Source organism: Trichophyton rubrum, assembly GCF_000151425.1.
Source record: "Trichophyton rubrum CBS 118892 genomic scaffold supercont2.3, whole genome shotgun sequence".
Taxonomy (NCBI): domain Eukaryota; kingdom Fungi; phylum Ascomycota; class Eurotiomycetes; order Onygenales; family Arthrodermataceae; genus Trichophyton; species Trichophyton rubrum.
Window position 1 is genome coordinate 1,346,136 of NW_003456426.1, and position 16,048 is coordinate 1,362,183.

General features: G+C 50.1%; 9 protein-coding genes across 9 annotated transcripts in view; 8 read left to right on the forward strand and 1 right to left on the reverse strand.

Moving 5' to 3' along the window:
* TERG_03229 (uncharacterized protein) overlaps positions 1–636 on the forward strand; it is a gene marked incomplete at its 3' end in the record, with an annotated part of 2,560 nt that extends 1,924 nt beyond the window's left edge. Inside the window, exon 2 of the mRNA XM_047748047.1 lies at positions 523–636. Within this exon, the coding sequence (XP_047604021.1) occupies positions 523–636 (114 nt within the window). The remainder of the gene's footprint in view (positions 1–522) is intronic.
* A 708-nt stretch (positions 637–1,344) lies between these two features.
* On the reverse strand, positions 1,345–1,629 carry TERG_03230 (uncharacterized protein; the record flags this gene model as incomplete). The annotated part of the gene is made up of 1 exon (XM_003236133.2): positions 1,345–1,629. The coding sequence occupies one exon, from the start codon at positions 1,627–1,629 to the stop codon at positions 1,345–1,347; it is 285 nt and encodes a 94-aa protein (XP_003236181.2).
* Positions 1,630–2,102: 473 nt separating this feature from the next.
* Positions 2,103–3,796, forward strand: TERG_03231 (uncharacterized protein; the record flags this gene model as incomplete). Its single annotated transcript, XM_003236134.1, has 4 exons — positions 2,103–2,376; positions 2,451–3,269; positions 3,323–3,586; positions 3,648–3,796. The coding sequence occupies 4 exons, from the start codon at positions 2,103–2,105 to the stop codon at positions 3,794–3,796; spliced, it is 1,506 nt and encodes a 501-aa protein (XP_003236182.1).
* Positions 3,797–4,197: 401 nt separating this feature from the next.
* On the forward strand, positions 4,198–4,629 carry TERG_11966 (uncharacterized protein; the record flags this gene model as incomplete). The annotated part of the gene is made up of 1 exon (XM_047750999.1): positions 4,198–4,629. The coding sequence occupies one exon, from the start codon at positions 4,198–4,200 to the stop codon at positions 4,627–4,629; it is 432 nt and encodes a 143-aa protein (XP_047605881.1).
* Positions 4,630–4,634: 5 nt separating this feature from the next.
* Positions 4,635–5,364, forward strand: TERG_11967 (uncharacterized protein; the record flags this gene model as incomplete). The annotated part of the gene is made up of 2 exons (XM_003236135.2): positions 4,635–5,019; positions 5,129–5,364. The coding sequence occupies 2 exons, from the start codon at positions 4,635–4,637 to the stop codon at positions 5,362–5,364; spliced, it is 621 nt and encodes a 206-aa protein (XP_003236183.2).
* A 1,630-nt stretch (positions 5,365–6,994) lies between these two features.
* On the forward strand, positions 6,995–9,217 carry TERG_03234 (uncharacterized protein; the record flags this gene model as incomplete). The annotated part of the gene is made up of 3 exons (XM_003236136.1): positions 6,995–7,301; positions 7,368–8,855; positions 8,922–9,217. The coding sequence occupies 3 exons, from the start codon at positions 6,995–6,997 to the stop codon at positions 9,215–9,217; spliced, it is 2,091 nt and encodes a 696-aa protein (XP_003236184.1).
* Positions 9,218–10,158: 941 nt separating this feature from the next.
* TERG_03235 (uncharacterized protein) lies at positions 10,159–11,086 on the forward strand (the record flags this gene model as incomplete). The annotated part of the gene is made up of 2 exons (XM_003236137.1): positions 10,159–10,242; positions 10,295–11,086. 2 exons carry the CDS (start codon positions 10,159–10,161, stop codon positions 11,084–11,086), a joined length of 876 nt encoding a protein of 291 aa, XP_003236185.1.
* A 142-nt stretch (positions 11,087–11,228) lies between these two features.
* Positions 11,229–14,205, forward strand: TERG_11968 (uncharacterized protein). The gene has a single exon (XM_047751000.1). The coding sequence runs from the start codon at positions 11,530–11,532 to the stop codon at positions 11,893–11,895; it is 366 nt and encodes a 121-aa protein (XP_047605882.1). The 5' UTR covers positions 11,229–11,529; the 3' UTR covers positions 11,896–14,205.
* Positions 14,206–14,836: 631 nt separating this feature from the next.
* TERG_11969 (uncharacterized protein) overlaps positions 14,837–16,048 on the forward strand; it is a 6,360-nt gene continuing 5,148 nt past the window's right edge. Inside the window, exons 1-2 of the mRNA XM_047751001.1 lie at positions 14,837–15,299; positions 15,385–16,042. Coding sequence (XP_047605883.1) covers positions 15,044–15,299; positions 15,385–16,042 — 914 coding nt within the window. The 5' untranslated portion in view covers positions 14,837–15,043. The remainder of the gene's footprint in view (positions 15,300–15,384; positions 16,043–16,048) is intronic.

The window sequence follows — 16,048 nt, forward strand, 5'->3', positions numbered from 1 at the left end:
ATATCCCTTGACCCCGCGCCGGAGAGCGGTATCTTTGGCGCCGCCGTAGCAGTGGCCGTTGCTCTCCCGTCGTAAGCCATCTCTCCATCTATCTATCTATCTATCTATCTATCACGACCAATACACTCCTTGATGACCACATACATACCTACATACATACATACCATCCTTTGCTCTTCTTGGCGCGGAGTTCAGTCTTCTCTAGTCTTCTAGTCTTTCAGCAGGCGGCGTTTGGCTTCCCTTTTTCTCACTCTTACTTCCATTCTTGGCGGGCAGGGTCTTTTTTTTAAATTCATACTACCGTTTATCCATGTTCATATAACTGTTAACTGTCTAGTAAGTAACGCATTACAAGTGCCCAGATGCAGGGCACGGTATGCGAACTAAAAAACGCAATATCATCCATTATTATCATTATTATTGTCATCCATAACTCCGATGTTGATATCTTTGTTTACCTCGGCTCGCGGCTAAGAGTCGCGTGTCCACTTTCCAAAGCTAACTGGCGCTCACGTGAAATAGGCGCGCGGCAGAGATCAGCTCTCTGGCCAATCAGGAATTCAAACTCCTTACTTTATTACTATCAACACTTACATCTCAGTCATATATTTTGCTCGTCTGCATAGGCATGATTGAATTCCGTCGCTTCAAGGGCGTCACCAGGAATACAAAAAGGGGCCAACTTGCGGTGGATCCCATATATCCATGTCACGTTACTCGGAGTTACCACGGACCAATGAAAACTTGCCAATATCTTGCTGCATCCCGGAATGACGATATAACCATAGTTGATTCCTCCCTTTGCTCCCCCTGAGCAGTCTCAGTCTTCAAATTTATATTACTTCCTCTCAACCCAAGAAACGACAGTAACCCCTTTTCTGGCGGTGGGATATGGGGCCTTGTAGCCCTGTGTCTTAGACCTGAGCAGTGCGAGACAAACCGTCGCCAGCAAAGCAAAACATCGATAAACTCCCAACCCTTTTTCTTTTTCGCCTGACGGATAGGTAACTAGTTAATGGAAAGGATGATTACCGGGTTGTTCCCGGTTATCAGGTATGCCCTCAGGCGTAGACACAGGTTCTCTTTGATTGACCCTACACCCTGGATATGTACAATCTGTCATCGGACGCATATATATGGAGATGTATCTGTATCTGTTAACTGGGCCGGTCGCTCCGCATAACTACTGCATGCTTCCTGGCCCATATCATAACGGCCAAAGCCGAGAGCGGTGACCGCTGGAAATGGACATTCATCCGTGCGGGAAACCAGAAAGAATAGAGAGCTCTGACGACGTCCCTTTCCCATTAAGCCTGAAAGCGGGTGTAGATCGCTCCTACACGGTCAGGTACGTAGGATCCAGTGCGCCTCATTGCGAGTCTTTAAAGCACTGCCAGGAAGGAGTTGGCTCCATAGCATAAATCCATCGACCTCGGACAAAGATGTCCATGACATCGTCCTCTTGGTGACGATGTCGGTGTCGGTATCGGTGTCGGAGCCGGCCTGGCATCGCACAGCTTGTATCTGCGTTCTTCCTCCACTCCGTATGGCCATGCCAACTGGCGGACGTGGCTGTCTTGTACCAGCCTTGCCCAGCGAATCGAGGATGCTAGTTAAAGAGACGGACATGCCGGACAGATTGGCAGGTCGATCAGCGAGTTATGCCTGGCCGTGCAGCGAGTTGTGCCAGGCCGAGCGACACCGCGGGACGAGACGGCCTGCTTGTTGCTCCGTGTCTTCAAGCTATTTTCTTTCCAGCCTATCGTGTTCCATGTGAAGTCCAACCGACAGCCGAGAGACTTTTGTGGAGTGCAAAGTAAAGAAGAAATAGAGGAATGCCGTGGCCCTGTTGAACTTTGGGGAATCAGCGGGGATGAGCTAGCTGTTCTGTCTGTCTGGCCTGTCTGGCCTGTCTGGCCTGTCTCTATATACCGCAGCGCCCGCTCGCTCGTCTGGGCCTGGTTTTTCTTGTCTTGACCTTCCGAGATCTTCATCGATATCCGCTGTCCCCTTTCACATAGAATAAATTATTATATCTTCGTCTTTTCCAGTGTGCGTCCCGCTTTATATTAACAAATAATATATATATTCGGGTGATCGAGATGCTTGCTCTCCCGCTCGGCTGGCTGTTGCTCGGTAGCTTCGTCCTCTACAGGTTCGCCCTGTACGTCCACACTGCGCTCGCCCGCCGTCGTGCTGCAAAGGAGCATGGCTGCAAGGCGGCGCCAGCATATCCCGATTTCGATCCCATCTTCGGCCTGGGGCTTGTTTTCGAGGCCATCAAGAGCAACAAACATGACACATTCCTCGAGGACGTCCGGAACCGGTACCTGAAATACGGCAACACTTTTACCAGCAAGCTCACCGGCCTCCCCAGTAGGTGTCATATTCGCCCCCCTCCCCTTAGCCCTTAGCTATAGACGAGAGCGCCCAAGTTCTAACAGTTGCAGTAATAACGACTTGTGAACCGGAGAACGTCAAGACCGTGCTGGCCATAAAGTTCAACGACTACCAGCTACCGCCACGTCGCAAGGCCGGCTTCCGTGAGCTCTTCGGCAACGGAGTCTTCACCAATGATGGCAGCGACTGGGAACACTCCAGGGCGATGCTGCGACCCAACTTCTCGCGCTCGCAGATTGCAGACCTAAACATGTTCGAGCGTCATGTCCGCGAGCTTATAGAGCTGATCCCTACTGACGGCTCGACTGTCGACCTGCAGAGCCTCTTCTTTGGCATGACGCTTGACTCTGCCACCGAGTTCCTCTTCGGAGAGTCTGCCAGCACTCTGTCCGGCCACCGCAGCACTGCGCCTAAAGGCGACATCTTCGGCCAGTCGTTCGACTACTGCACCGGCTACATTGGAAAACGCTTCAGGTTTGGGCTGCCGTCCATCTGGGGGAACAAGAAGTACAGGCAGGGGGTCAAGGATGTACATACCTTTGCAGACCATTATGTTAGGAAAGGAATCGAACGGTACAACTCGCGGGAGAAGCTTGGAGATGTTCCTGATGAGTCTGGCCGATATGTCTTTTTGGACGAGCTGGTCAAGGAGACACAGGATCCGCTGGTGCTGAGGTCGGAACTTATGAACATCCTGCTTGCCGGCCGTGATACCACTGCCAGTCTGCTCAGCGTGCTATGGAACACCCTATCGAAACGCCAGGATGTCTGGGAGAAACTCCAGGCCGAGGTTCAGACGCTCGACGGCCGCGCTCCCTCTTTCGAAGAGATCAAGAACATGAAGTATCTCCGCTTTACCTTGAATGAGAGTGCGTTCTTCTCTCCCTCCCCCAGCCATTAAATCAGCTAACAAATGATATAGTTCTCCGTCTATACCCCGTTGTGCCAGGCAACTCTCGCAGTGCCATCCGGGACACCGTTCTCCCTCGCGGCGGTGGCCCAGACGGCCAGTCTCCCGTCTTCGTACCCAAGGGAACCTCGGTCATTTATAGTGCATTCTCCATGCACCGTCGTACCGACATCTACGGCCCGGACGCTCTTGAATTCAAGCCTGAGCGATGGGAGACCATCCGCCCTGGCTGGGGCTATCTGCCGTTCAACGGTGGTCCCAGAATCTGCCTTGGCCGTATGTCTCTTTTCTATTTCCCTACTATTTCTCCGCTCGTATACTAATGGCTATGTCTTAGAACAATTTGCTCTTACCGAAGCTTCCTATGCTACTATCAGAATCATGCAGACCTTCAAGAACATCGAGTCAAGAGACCCGCATCCATGGACCGAGCTGCTTACCGTCACTTGTTCTAGCAAATATGGTGCTAAGGTGGCCTTGAGCTGATCAATCTTCTTCTGCATTGGATTTGGGGCAGGCGTATATATTGCTGATGCTTTTTTTTTTAAAAAAAAAAAAGGGTGGCTGCTGCAGTTTTTGTTATTAATTAACAATTTGTACATATCTTGACTTCTATACTCACCATGCATTTTCATCTCCTTCACTTTCTATCAACGCCCATCCATCCGCCGCGTCTTTAACACCTTCTTGTTGTTGTCGTCGTTGCTTTTAATCTTTTATGTGTTCCCAAACTAATGCAACGAAAGTTCTAGATTATGTAATTATATATTACATAATCTAGAAACTTACTGCGAAGGCGAAAAGAAATCAAATCGACTTCAGTTCATCAACTTCAGCTCAACAGAAACACCCCAAGACGAGGAGATACTTCCCTGCTGATGCTCACCATGGACGTCGATGCACCCCTATTTAATCCTGCGAAGCGACGGAAGTTCATGCGCCGACGAGCTGACGATACGAGACCCGAAGACGAAGTGGAAGCGAAGGCATCAACACCGACTGCGCCTGATACACCGGCATCACCGGCTCCAGATGGCGTGGAAACAGACGAGATGGGAGTCGCTGATATATTGCGACTTCGCAAGAACAAGACCAGGAAAGGCGGCATCGAGTTCTCGACGTCTCGTTCGTCGCGGAGTGATGCTCTCGTGCCAGCTGCCGAGACCACGGCCGAAGGCCGGTTAAGTGGTATATCAGATCGATTTGTTGGACACTCAGGCCAGAAAGTCGACGTTGACAAGCATATGTACGCAGACCTTTCGCCCATGTTTTCTTCCATCCGTCTTGTCAGCACATTACAAGCGCAACAACTAACGTGATAAGGATGGCGTTTATAGAAGCTGAGATGGCTAAACGTCGCCATGGGACGTTACCGTCGGAAAACAGTGATCCTACCAATCCTGCAGATGGCCAGAACCAGTCGCGGCAGGCGGCGGAACATACTTCTGCTGCCAACCTGCAGCTTCCACAAAGACAGCCTGCAACTCTAGGCAAACTACACGAGATAGACCTCGGACCAGACTCGAAGCTCCAGAACATAGCAAGGACAGAGGCTGCGACCAGGAACCTTGCCAAGGGTGATTCCGCGGCTCCCGAAGACGAGGAAACAGTGAACAAAGGCAAACCAACTCGCAGTGGTAGGAGAAGGCGTAATAGCGAAGATATAATGCGAGATCGGCTCGTAGAAGAAGTCTTGCGCGAAAGTAAACGTAAGTTTTGTCATCTTGGTTTTACTTCCTTTTTTCCAGGGCGGCGTTCGCCTTTGCCCATCCTGCACACTAGCTAGAGATTTTATGCTAACATTACTGGGTTGATAAGTCGATGTCTATGAAGAGCCCCAGAGCCACCCAGATGAGGACGATCAGGCTGCAGATGATCGAATAGCAGATCAGTTCCGTAGAGATTTCCTAGACGCCATCCACTCGAGAAGACGCGGAGCCCGTACCAGGAACACCAAAACTTCTAAGACAGATGCACCACGTGGACCGAAACTCGGTGGAAGTCGTAGTGCCAGAGCAGCCATGCGAGAGCAGCAGAACAAGGCTCAGAAGTAGCTTGCTGGCTTGCGTTCTCCGAAATATATTGCTCCCCGGACAAAACGAGGTGGCATGGAAGAGACGAGGGGAGGAGTAGCCACTCTATCAACGAAGCCAGCAACATGTACTACAACCCTGCTCCATACGGAGTGCCCAAGATGCCCCGAATAAATGTATGTACGGAGTATTCCAGAGTTGATTAAAAATGGAGTCCCCATGCCCCATTCTGGTCCTCGAATTCATAAACTCCTGGAGATAACTGGAGATGCTATTTTCTACACGTCAACTTTTCAAGACCTCAGCCATGCGGGACAGGCGGCAGAGGGCGACTCTACACCCTTAATTAAAGGCTGTTGGAGTTATTTTTGGTATTCCACGAAGGCATACTCCGGCCAGAAAGAGCTCCTTTTTGAAGCGAACAAACGACTCGAAAAAACGCCAGCCGACTCGTTCTGCCTTCAACAGTTCAACCAGGAAAGAGTCCAGGCCAGAACCGTCTTGGCCGTGGCTGTGGCTTATAGTCTAGCTTCCCGCCTGCCCTACGGTGGATCAGACCCGCCAATTGCCTAGGGGTTTACTTGACGTTTCTTAATTTCTTAATCCTTAATTCTTTAATTTGAACCGTCCCTGGCCCACTATCCTGCTCGAAAGTTCTGCAGTTCGACTTCTTTTCCTTTGCTTGCAGCCCTTCTGTTCACACAACCCTTTACGGAATGCATGGCTGAATATATGCCACGTTGGATTGAAACAGCTGCGGACCACAATCAATGAGTGACAGATGAGCCACGCTCCATACCACTAGCAGCGATGTGCTTGTGCCTTGGTGGATACGTGGCGGATGCATGACTGAAGGCCAGCGCAAAAAGTGTTCCCCTTAGCTCCATAATTACGCCGTGAATGTCTTGGTTTGCAAGCGAAAGGGGAGCAACGGCGGCCTACGAGTGGCTACACCCTTGCATTGGCCCGCTAAATCTTATGGTCCGGAGAAACGACATATTGCCATCCAGGTGCGTCGTCTCCAATCATCGGCGGCTGCTCATCTCCTCCCCCAAGGGCCTCTGCAAAGGGCACTTTTGAAACAATATCACCATACCATATACTTTTTCTTACGACAGCAAACAGTCCGTCTCTTGTTTATCTCCGTCTGTCCTTAACCTTCGCTTGTGTCGTCCTTGCGTTTATCGGCCTTATCTGGGCAGCGTTTTTTTTCGATATCCCAACCGCCCGTTTTTTTTATCCTTCGTTTCTTGCACGGTTATGGGAGTCGGCCAATCGCTTAGCCCCTGAGGGACGTCAATGCTGAACGTCTTTCGTCTTGCCGCCTTCCCTTTCTTCTATCATTTTCCTTTATCTCCTCATGTTCTCCGCGTGCAAGGATAGAATCAGCATTGTTCCTTTTTGACCGTCTTTTGCATCGTACTATGCGGGTTGACCCTGCTAGTCCTACTGTCTTTTAGCAAACGCATTTCCGTCGTTCTCTTGCATTTCAGTACTCTTCTCGACTGTCTTTTATTATCCGTTTCGAATTTCACATACGCATATCTCGTCCATCGCCCGGTTACAGTCTCCTTTTAACGAAAGTGGCCTGTCAGGCCCGGTCACTACCCCTTTCGGACGCCCCTACAACTTCGACTCGTCCTTCGGCAAAATGAAGTTCATGTCCCTTACCATCGTTGCGTGGGCTTTCCTGTCTCTAAACGCTGGGCTTACGCTTGCTGGAGATGTGCTCAAGAACAATGGGTTTAAATCTTGCCTTCCGAAAAGTGATATCGAGATCCGGGAGCTGGATTTCGTCCTTAACCGCGCAACCAGGAGAGTCACCTACAATTTCGTTGGGATGAACGTCAAAACACAAAATGTCACTGCCACCATTACTATCCTTGCATATGGACAGACTTTCACGCAGAATCTTGATCCATGTTCCTCAGACACGTTTATAGACCAACTTTGCCCTGGTATGTATATACTACTCTCAACTCAATAAGGGAAACAGCAGTCAGGAATACTGACGGTTACTTTAGTACCTGCCGGCCGTTTCACCGCCCAAGGTGAGCAAACGATTTCAGAAGAGTTTGGATCCAAAATACCGAATATTGCCTTCATGGTGCCAGATTTAGACGCCGAAGCTACACTGAAGCTGGATGAAAAAGATGGCAAAAATGAGCTCTCCTGCATCCAGTCAACTGTTGGGAATGGACACTCCCTAAACACCCCGATGGTATCATACGCTGCCGCTGGCATTTCTGGCGCGGCCCTGGTCGTCTCTGGCGTTGGTGCTGTAGGCGCTACCGCTCACCCTGGAGCACCTGGTGCAAGTCCATCTTTCATTCAAGTTATGGGTTTTTTTCAGGCTATTGCACTGAATGGATTGTGTAGTGTGGACTATCCTCCCGTTTATCGGAGCTTTACCAAAAACTTTAGCTTCAGCCTGGGTCTTTTTCCCTGGACAAGCCTACAGGTATCCATCGATAACTTCCGAAATGCGACTGGCGGAAACCTCACGGAAAACAGCGTCAGCTATCTTCGGAGTCTGAAAGTACAAAGTAATGCCACAAATAGCACTGCTAAGAAGCGCTCGCTTGATCTCACATCCCGCCATGTCCAGCTCCTGGGCCGTGATATACAGGAGGAAGTCAACAACCGACTTAGCGGCATCAAAAAGGGCGTCGAAGAACTCTCTATTCCAGCAGCCAATACTTTCATGACTGTTTTACTTGTCTTTGCCATTGTCATTGCTGTCATTGCCGCAGGCATATTACTTGGGAAGGTCATATTGGAAATCTGGGCTCTCTACTCCACGTTCCCAGAGCGTTTGTCAAACTTCCGACAACATTACTGGGGTTTCCTTGCCAGGACCATCACCAACTTGATTCTTCTGCTTTACGGAATTTGGACCCTCTACTGCATTTTTCAGTTCACTCGTGGTGACTCGTGGGCCGCAAAAACTCTTGCTGCAGTCACCCTGACGCTCTTCACAGGCGTTCTTGGATACTTCACCTTCCGTATCTGGTCCCTTGCCCGACGCCTCAAGAAGACTGAGGGAACTGCTTCAGCTCTGTTTGAGGACAAGGAAGCTTGGCGCAAGTACAGTCTCTTTTACGACCATTATAAGAAGGATTACTGGTGGATTTTCGTCCCTGTTATCGTGTACCTCTTTGTCCGTGGCTGTGTGATTGCTGGCGGAGATGGGCATGGTCTCGTTCAATCTGCTGGTCAGTTTATTGTTGAAGGCCTCATGCTTATTCTTCTATTATGGACTCGTCCTTTCGAAACCAAGTCTGGTCGATGGATCAATATCTCCATTCAGGTTGTCCGAGTACTGTCTGTTGGATGCATTATCGTCTTTGTTGACGAGTTTGGTATATCGAAGACAACAAAGACCGTGACTGGCGTTGCTCTCCTTGCCGTCCAGACTAGTCTTGCGGCCATTCTGGGCATACTTATCTTGATCAACGGTATAATGGCACTGTTTGGCAAAAACCCGCACGAGGAGCGTCACAAGGAGAAACGTAGGCATGCTCCTATACTTCCCTTCTACCATTACCGTTACGCACGGCTAACTTGAATTTTCACAGAAAACTTCGATAGAGATCTAGACAATTTAACTCCACTCGATCCTCGAGGTTCAATTCTACTCAAGCCCAAATCCCACGGGTACATGCACGACGAAGAAATTGGCAAGCTGAACCATATCTCCCGCTACGAGCCTTACCACGACTCACCGCCATCCAAGCCAAGACACGGCTACAGCGAGAGCACAGACCGACTAGTCCAGCATCGAGGCGGAAGCCCCGAGAGGCCAAGGAGTGCCGGCAGCGATATATCCTTTACGAACAATCCTCACCAACAGAATCGGTCTTTGCTGCATTAAGGCGTCATATTATATACATTTCCCTAAAGGTTTCCCTTTTTTCCTCATGCATCTCTGCATATTGCTTTCTCTCTGGGGCAAAAATTTCTCATCTTGCATACATAGTCTAGGCGCCGCCCGTCCCTTAACCAAGTCTTCCCATCGATTCCTGTTTCCTTACTCTTGACTCACTTTCTCACTTTCTCGCCACCTATCCCTCTCGCTCCTTAGCAAATAACCCAGTTCTTCGTTCTGAGTACATAAAGTTCATGCATGTCACTTTGTCTTTCTTTTGTCTAGCTTGCATCTGCGTCCTGTCATTTCTTCACCGAGGTCCCTTCCTCCTTCGCTCATTGGATTTTTCATCGCTTCTTGATTTTTTCTTGTTTTATACTCTATGGATCTTTACATTCTTTGTGGTGTGATTTGTTTAAGGCAATGGAGTTCCCATTGGCTTTGTATAAGTGATGACTGTATATCTGAAATTACATATTTGATCGGTTTCACTTGGAGATTAGCACTGGTAATTGTTGGTTCGTTTTCGCTCTGCACAGCTTATATCAAATCTCCAAGCCTCGATACATATGGAGCAGCAGAATTGCAGATGGCCCTCTGTTGTTTGACAGGCATCTGAGTGGAGAACAAACCATGATTTGGAAAGTTGACTTTTGGTTAGGAAACATAGTTGCTCAATAGGATAGAGTATCGCAATAGAGTAGGTCGATCAATGTATTTGGGATACGTCCATGGAGCTGAACCAACACCTTGAGCAGTCACAGTATTCGAGTGTGTTCATTTAGATTTGATATTTGGAAATTGGAAAGTCGCATTGATGACGTAATTTGGCGTCGAAAAAAGTCGGCTGCGGCTCAACAAGCGACTTTTTGACATCCTTCATTGTTAAGGGTGTCAAGGTGAAGATTCAAAGATATCAGACAGGAAGAGTGCTGTTATTCACAGCCATGGATCGGTCCGAGGCTATTGCTATGGACGTAGATGGCGATGATACAGATTACGAATATGAGTATGATCCAATTGAAACAGAGGTATGTGAGGTCGCGGCTTACAATACACTGGGTGCTAACCAGAGCTACATAGACAGCTTATATCAACCTCGAGCTATCCTCAGTTAACGGGCCCATACGACCCCCGAGAAAGCGATCATCTACTTCGACTCCAACCCACTCTCCAATTGACCCTTCCATGACACCTTCGCTTGACGGTGATGGAGGGCAAGATCACAACGACCAAGAGCAAGAGTCGCAAAGCCGAATCCAGATAATGGACCTTCACTCCCCTAATCCGATAATTTCATATGGTAACCAGATTTTCAGCTGTTCCTGGGCCGACATGATTGGGACGGAGTTGATGTTCACTCGCTCATCCGAGAGACAGCCAAGCTCAACTCCTCCGCTCTGGAGAAATGAAGAGGACAGCAGCGAGCTCTTGTGCGCCAACCGAGTGAGGATTGTGGGCCAAAAGGCCAATCTAATATCCAGCTCGGGCGGTCAGAGCCAAAGCGTGTTTGGGGAGGACTTGGGCGATGCATCCAGGATTGCAATGAGCAACCAGGCACGATTCCTGACGCGGCTGGCGAAGGCGAAACATTCCAGGGGCGAAACCGATGCTGTCAGGACTGTGTTTCCGTTAAAAAAGAGCCAAATTCAGGAAGAGAAAATTGCAGGGTGGAATAGGGTTGAAGCGGCTGTCGCGGAGGCTGAGAGGTTGAATAAGTTGGCCCTGGAGGGTGATGGGGATGCAATGCGTGCATTGCAGCAGATGTATGCCGAGCGGAGCGGCAGCGGCCAGGTTTCCAACCAGGGTAGTCGTGGGTCTGGGGTGCAGGCGGGATCTACAACGCCTACGGCTAGCGAACCTGCAGGCTCCTGAGGAGGCCTTGTTGGGTTGAGAGAAATATTCCCCAAGCAGTCTCAGGACCGCCTGACTACGTTAGGCGTTGATTTCTGTTGCCAACTACGAGTCCATTTTGGAACTTGAAAAAAGACGGTTATTCGAGGATGATTGATACAGAAAAAAAAAAAAAAATCTCTCATCAGCGTCGCGTATACAATATTTCCAGTCAGGAGGACATATGATCCGGCAAATAAACAAGGAAGAAAAGAAGCAAGCAGACCACTGTTGTGTGGCTGAGTACTGGGTTGAAGAAGCAAAATCAATATAGGAAACAAAATCTCGCTGAGAAAACAGTATGGGAAATACCTGAAGAAACCAGCTCGTTGGGCAGGGATATCAAGAAGAGAAAAGAAAAAGAGAAAAGAAGAAAAGAAGCTGGAAGCCATCTATGAAAACAACTCCGTTCTATCCCGACCCGAATGCAAATTAAGATTATAGTTGCGAAAAGAAAAGGACGAAAAGCAGCTGAAGATTTTGGAAGTTGGCTCGTTGACCGTGTATCCGGGCTAGGACATCAGGACAGGAGTATTGTTTTGTCCGGGTTAAGTGGCCGGATAGATAGAGTCTACCTCCAGCTGGTCGAGCCGGAGGGAAAGCCGACTGGCGATGGAGGAGGTGGAGGTGGGTGCTCGAAGTCATTATTGCCGGAAGAGATGTACTTTGGCTGGCTGGAGGACGATTGCATGGCTCGCTGGATGTCGAGGCTGAGTGTTGAAACCGAGAGCTGTTTTGTGGATGGGCTGGTTGAGTCGGCACCAGTGCTCGGGAAAGGATGCATGGTATGAGGCAGCGAGGAATGAGGGGACTGGGTCATGGTTGAAGCCATTGCCGATGTGTATGTTCTTTTTTGGTGATGATTGTGGTATTGGCCGAAGATATTTGGTAGATGGAAGGGATCCTGCCCGTTGAAATTGGTTGATAGAAATGATACGTCTTGCAAATGAAGGTTCTGGACGATCAACGAGCTGACGAATATATTGATTAATAGATTGGGCTGATAGCAGTCTGGTATTGCTTGTTTTAATAGCTGACTGGCTAAGTAAGGCTATACAACTGTGCCTTTTGAGTCCTGGTTCAACGTCCAAAAAATTGCGGAGAACGAAAAGTCTGGGGAAAAGAAAGGGAAGGAGAAAAGAAGAAATTCCCAGGGAAGCGGAAGAGACAAAGCCTTTAAATACCGAAACTGAAAGAAAGAAATAAGGCCTGGAAAAAAAAAAAAAAATAGAAGCTGCAAGGTAATAATTGCAACAATCAAAAAAGGGGGACGGAAGAGGCAGACGAACCAACGATCAAGGTCCGTCGCAAGAAGCGCTTTTCTCGTTTCCTCGCAGGAGTAACCTTGGTAAGGCATCCATCAAGTAGTTAGTTAATGAAAATAAAAAATAAAAAAAAAAAAACCAAGAGAGCGAAAGAGAAGAGAGACAAAAAAGGAAAAAGATGAAACACGGCAGGCTGCTCCGTCCATGGACTTTTCTAGAGTCGGATACTTGGTGAACTAGCGAGTCAACAAGGTATAATGGAGTTTGCCATCCAAGCAGCTAGCCATGGTTGCTCGCTCTCAGATGTGCTTTGACTAGACCAGGGCAGCAGACAAGCAGACAAGGACCTCAAGGGCGCTGGGAAATCCAAAAGTAATAAGAGTGAATAATAAAAACTACGATTCAAACGGAGGATGTGACCAAGTCCGGCTGGTCCCGCCAGCACGCCTTTCCCATGACTGGCTGAGGGTTGAAGATGATACGAGGGATTTTAAATTGTCTTGCGCTGCGAGGTCTGCCGGAGTGAGTGTGTGTGTATGGATTGAGTGGATGGATGCAGAGCGTAGTAGCAGTGCAGTTGTAAATGGAAGCTGGTTGGAGTGGCTGGATTGGTTTGCGCAGTATCCGGTTGGCTACCAAACCCAGCTCCCGTCAGCCCGTCAGCCTGTCAGCCTGTCGACCGGTCCGAACGTGGTGTCAGGGATGGGGAGGAGGGGGGCGAAGGAGAAGGGAGAAAAGGACAAGACAGGACTAGAAAAGAAAAGAAGACGATAAATGGACGGCTGTGCCAACCGGTTGCTGGGGTTTCCCCAGTTTTCACCCTTTTGTTATGAAGAGGCGCTGGTTACATCATCAGGGGGTGGAAAGGAGATGGAGTTTTGACGGGGGAACGGGAGAAAAAGGGGCGGTTAGGGAAAAGGAGTGGTTTGGGCAGGAAGGCAGCCTTCCTGTCCGTCTGTTTGTCTGCTTCTTCTGTCTTCATGCTCGACAGGAAGATGGAAGCAGGAGCGCAGCTGGGATTTGTCACAGAGCAGCAATTGCGTGATGGAGGGGAGAGGATGGGTAGGATACGCCCTGTGTAGTCTATCGTGCATGTACCCGGACATGGAAGAAGGAAGCAAAAAGACCGACTGGTGATGCGGGCTGCATATGCGTATGTACGCTTAACTTCCGCGGGCCAGGCTTCAAGCTGGGCGATCAAGGTACGATTTGACGGCAAATAAGGTGTAAAGGTAAATCTTCTTGTTGAGAATCATGGCGACTAAATAATATTGTTTCTGTGGAAAAGAAGAGAAGACCAAAGCGCTTTCTTTGAATCTGTACTATTAATTGTCGAAGGCATCGAGCCGGCCCTGGATTTTCAATAGTCGAAATAAATGAGCTACCCCGGAATGATCTACTTGCGGAGTTGATGAATAAAGAAGGACTGCCCTGGGGTGCATCAATCAGGAGAAATAATGAAGAAAGAAAGGCGTTGACGGTGTGACAGGAGAAATGATGTTGGGAGCTCTTGATTATATGCCCGTCCCGTCCAGACAAACGAATGGTTCAACGGCCAACCAACAGAAAGGAAAAAGGAGGTGAACAAACAAGGCAAGGCCTGGAACAGGTCGTCATCCGTAAGCTGGCCAGCCTGCGCTGCGGCCTCGTTGTCTCTGATCGGTAAGTCATTGACTGCCTGGATCGCCCGAGAGGCCTGTCAGGCGCTCTTTGTTGAGGACGGTTTGGGCTATACACTTTCGAACGGTGAGCCCCTGGTGAAACAGATCAGCAGGACTGACTGCCAGGCGAGTTCCCGGCTGACGAAGAAGACGACGGCCAAACCAAACCAGCACGCCCGCCGCCGTCGAAGCGAGGAGGTCTAGAGTCGCCTTTTGCAGTCAGCTGCGAAGGATCCTGCTTGTTTCGTGGGCTCACCGTCTCCGCAGCTGTCTAGTAGTAGCATTACTCCGTAGTAGCAGTTCTCCGTAGTGGTAGGGAGTAGTAGCAATATCCATGCCTTGCTCCAAGGTAGCCGTGATTACAGTGTCATCGGGCCTGGAGGCGAGCCCGCTGCCTGGCCAGTCGGAGAATTACCACGACAAGGCGAGTTTGAGAGCAACGCAGCGTCTTTCACCTCCGCCGTCTCGCAGTCTCTCCCGTTGCATGCGCTGTCGCTGTCACTGCGTTCGCTGCTGCGTTCGCTTTTTTGATGCCGCGACGTCGCAAAAAGCAACGAGGCCCAAAGTCTAGATGCTTAGCTAAGCCAGAAAAAGTCACGGGGCGCTAATTTTTTCACGACACATGACTGCTTAGTCACCATGGCTTAGGTCAGGTGCTCTGCGCTTTTCCCGACGCTTTCCGTCTTTCCGCCGCCGGCGCTTCGCTGTTGCCTCCGCTAGCCGCCCCACGCGAAACTGCTTATTAAGGCGAGCTCTACCGCCTGCTGCTGCTGCCCTTTTTTTCTCCTTCTGCCCCTCCTCCTCCTCCTCCTCCTCCCCGACTCTATCTCGACGTCAACGTCACGACTTCGCCTGCTCATCCTCACTCCTGCAGCTGTCCCATGGCTGCGTGCTCTACACAGCCTCTCCTCTCGCTGCTCCTATAGCTGCAATAGACCCTTTTTGACGATATATAGAACCCAGACAGACCGTTTTGTTTTTTACGAAGCTCCTAGAAAACCGAACCCGCAACCATGTCGGACTCCCCTCAGAACGGCGGGCTGCCCTCCCACCCCAAGCCGGCAGCTGATTCGGGCGCTGGCACGCCAACGGGCTTCCAGCGTCCCCTGAACAAGCAGCTGGACAGCGTTGTGCGCACTCCAGGCCGCCAGCCGTCCCCCCAGCCCACCCATCTCGGTATCCCGGGAGGCACTCACCGTGTCCTGGCCGAGCAAGGCCCCGGCTATGTGGCAGCCAAGTTCGAAGGCAAGGAGGCACAGATGGTTGCTGGTACGTGATGATAAAAGCTGCACGATTGAATGCAATTGCATTACGTGGCTCACGAGGACTAATTGATGAAACCCGATTTATATAGTGTCCGAGCAATTGGAGAACAATGGCTTCATTCCATACGAATTCGTCGCCTCCGAGACAAATTGGTTCTATAACCTGCTCGGAATCGACGATATGTACTTCCAGACCGAGACCGTCGAGGTTATTGCCAGCCACATCCTCTCTCTTTATGCTGCCAAAGTGGCTGCCTACGCCCGTGACGACAAGCGGCTAGAGATCAGACTTGACAAGGAGGCCGAGGACCACGCCGTCTACATCGACACCAGCAGGCCCGGCGTTACTACCACCGACGGCCCCCGCTACGAGCAGCGTATCGACGAAAAGTACATCAACGGAGCCACGGCTACCGACAGCTTCCGTGTCGAGACCTTCCGCTCGTCCAGCCCACTGCCAGACAACAGCGAGCAGCAGCTGCGTTGCTACTTTGTCTACAAGTGTCAATTCGCCAACCCCAACCCCGACCCCGAGGAGACCAACATTGAGATCGTCGGTGACAAGCTCTTCCTGCAGAAGGCTACCGAAAACACCAAGGCGATCTACCAGGAACTCCTCATCAATGCCGTTGCTCGCTCCGGCCCCGTCATCAAGATGTTCGAGATCGAAGGCAGCCGCGAGAAGAGGCTCGTCATTGCTTACCGCCAGGGCTCTGCCATGGGCTTCTTCTCTGCCCTCTCAGATCTGTACCA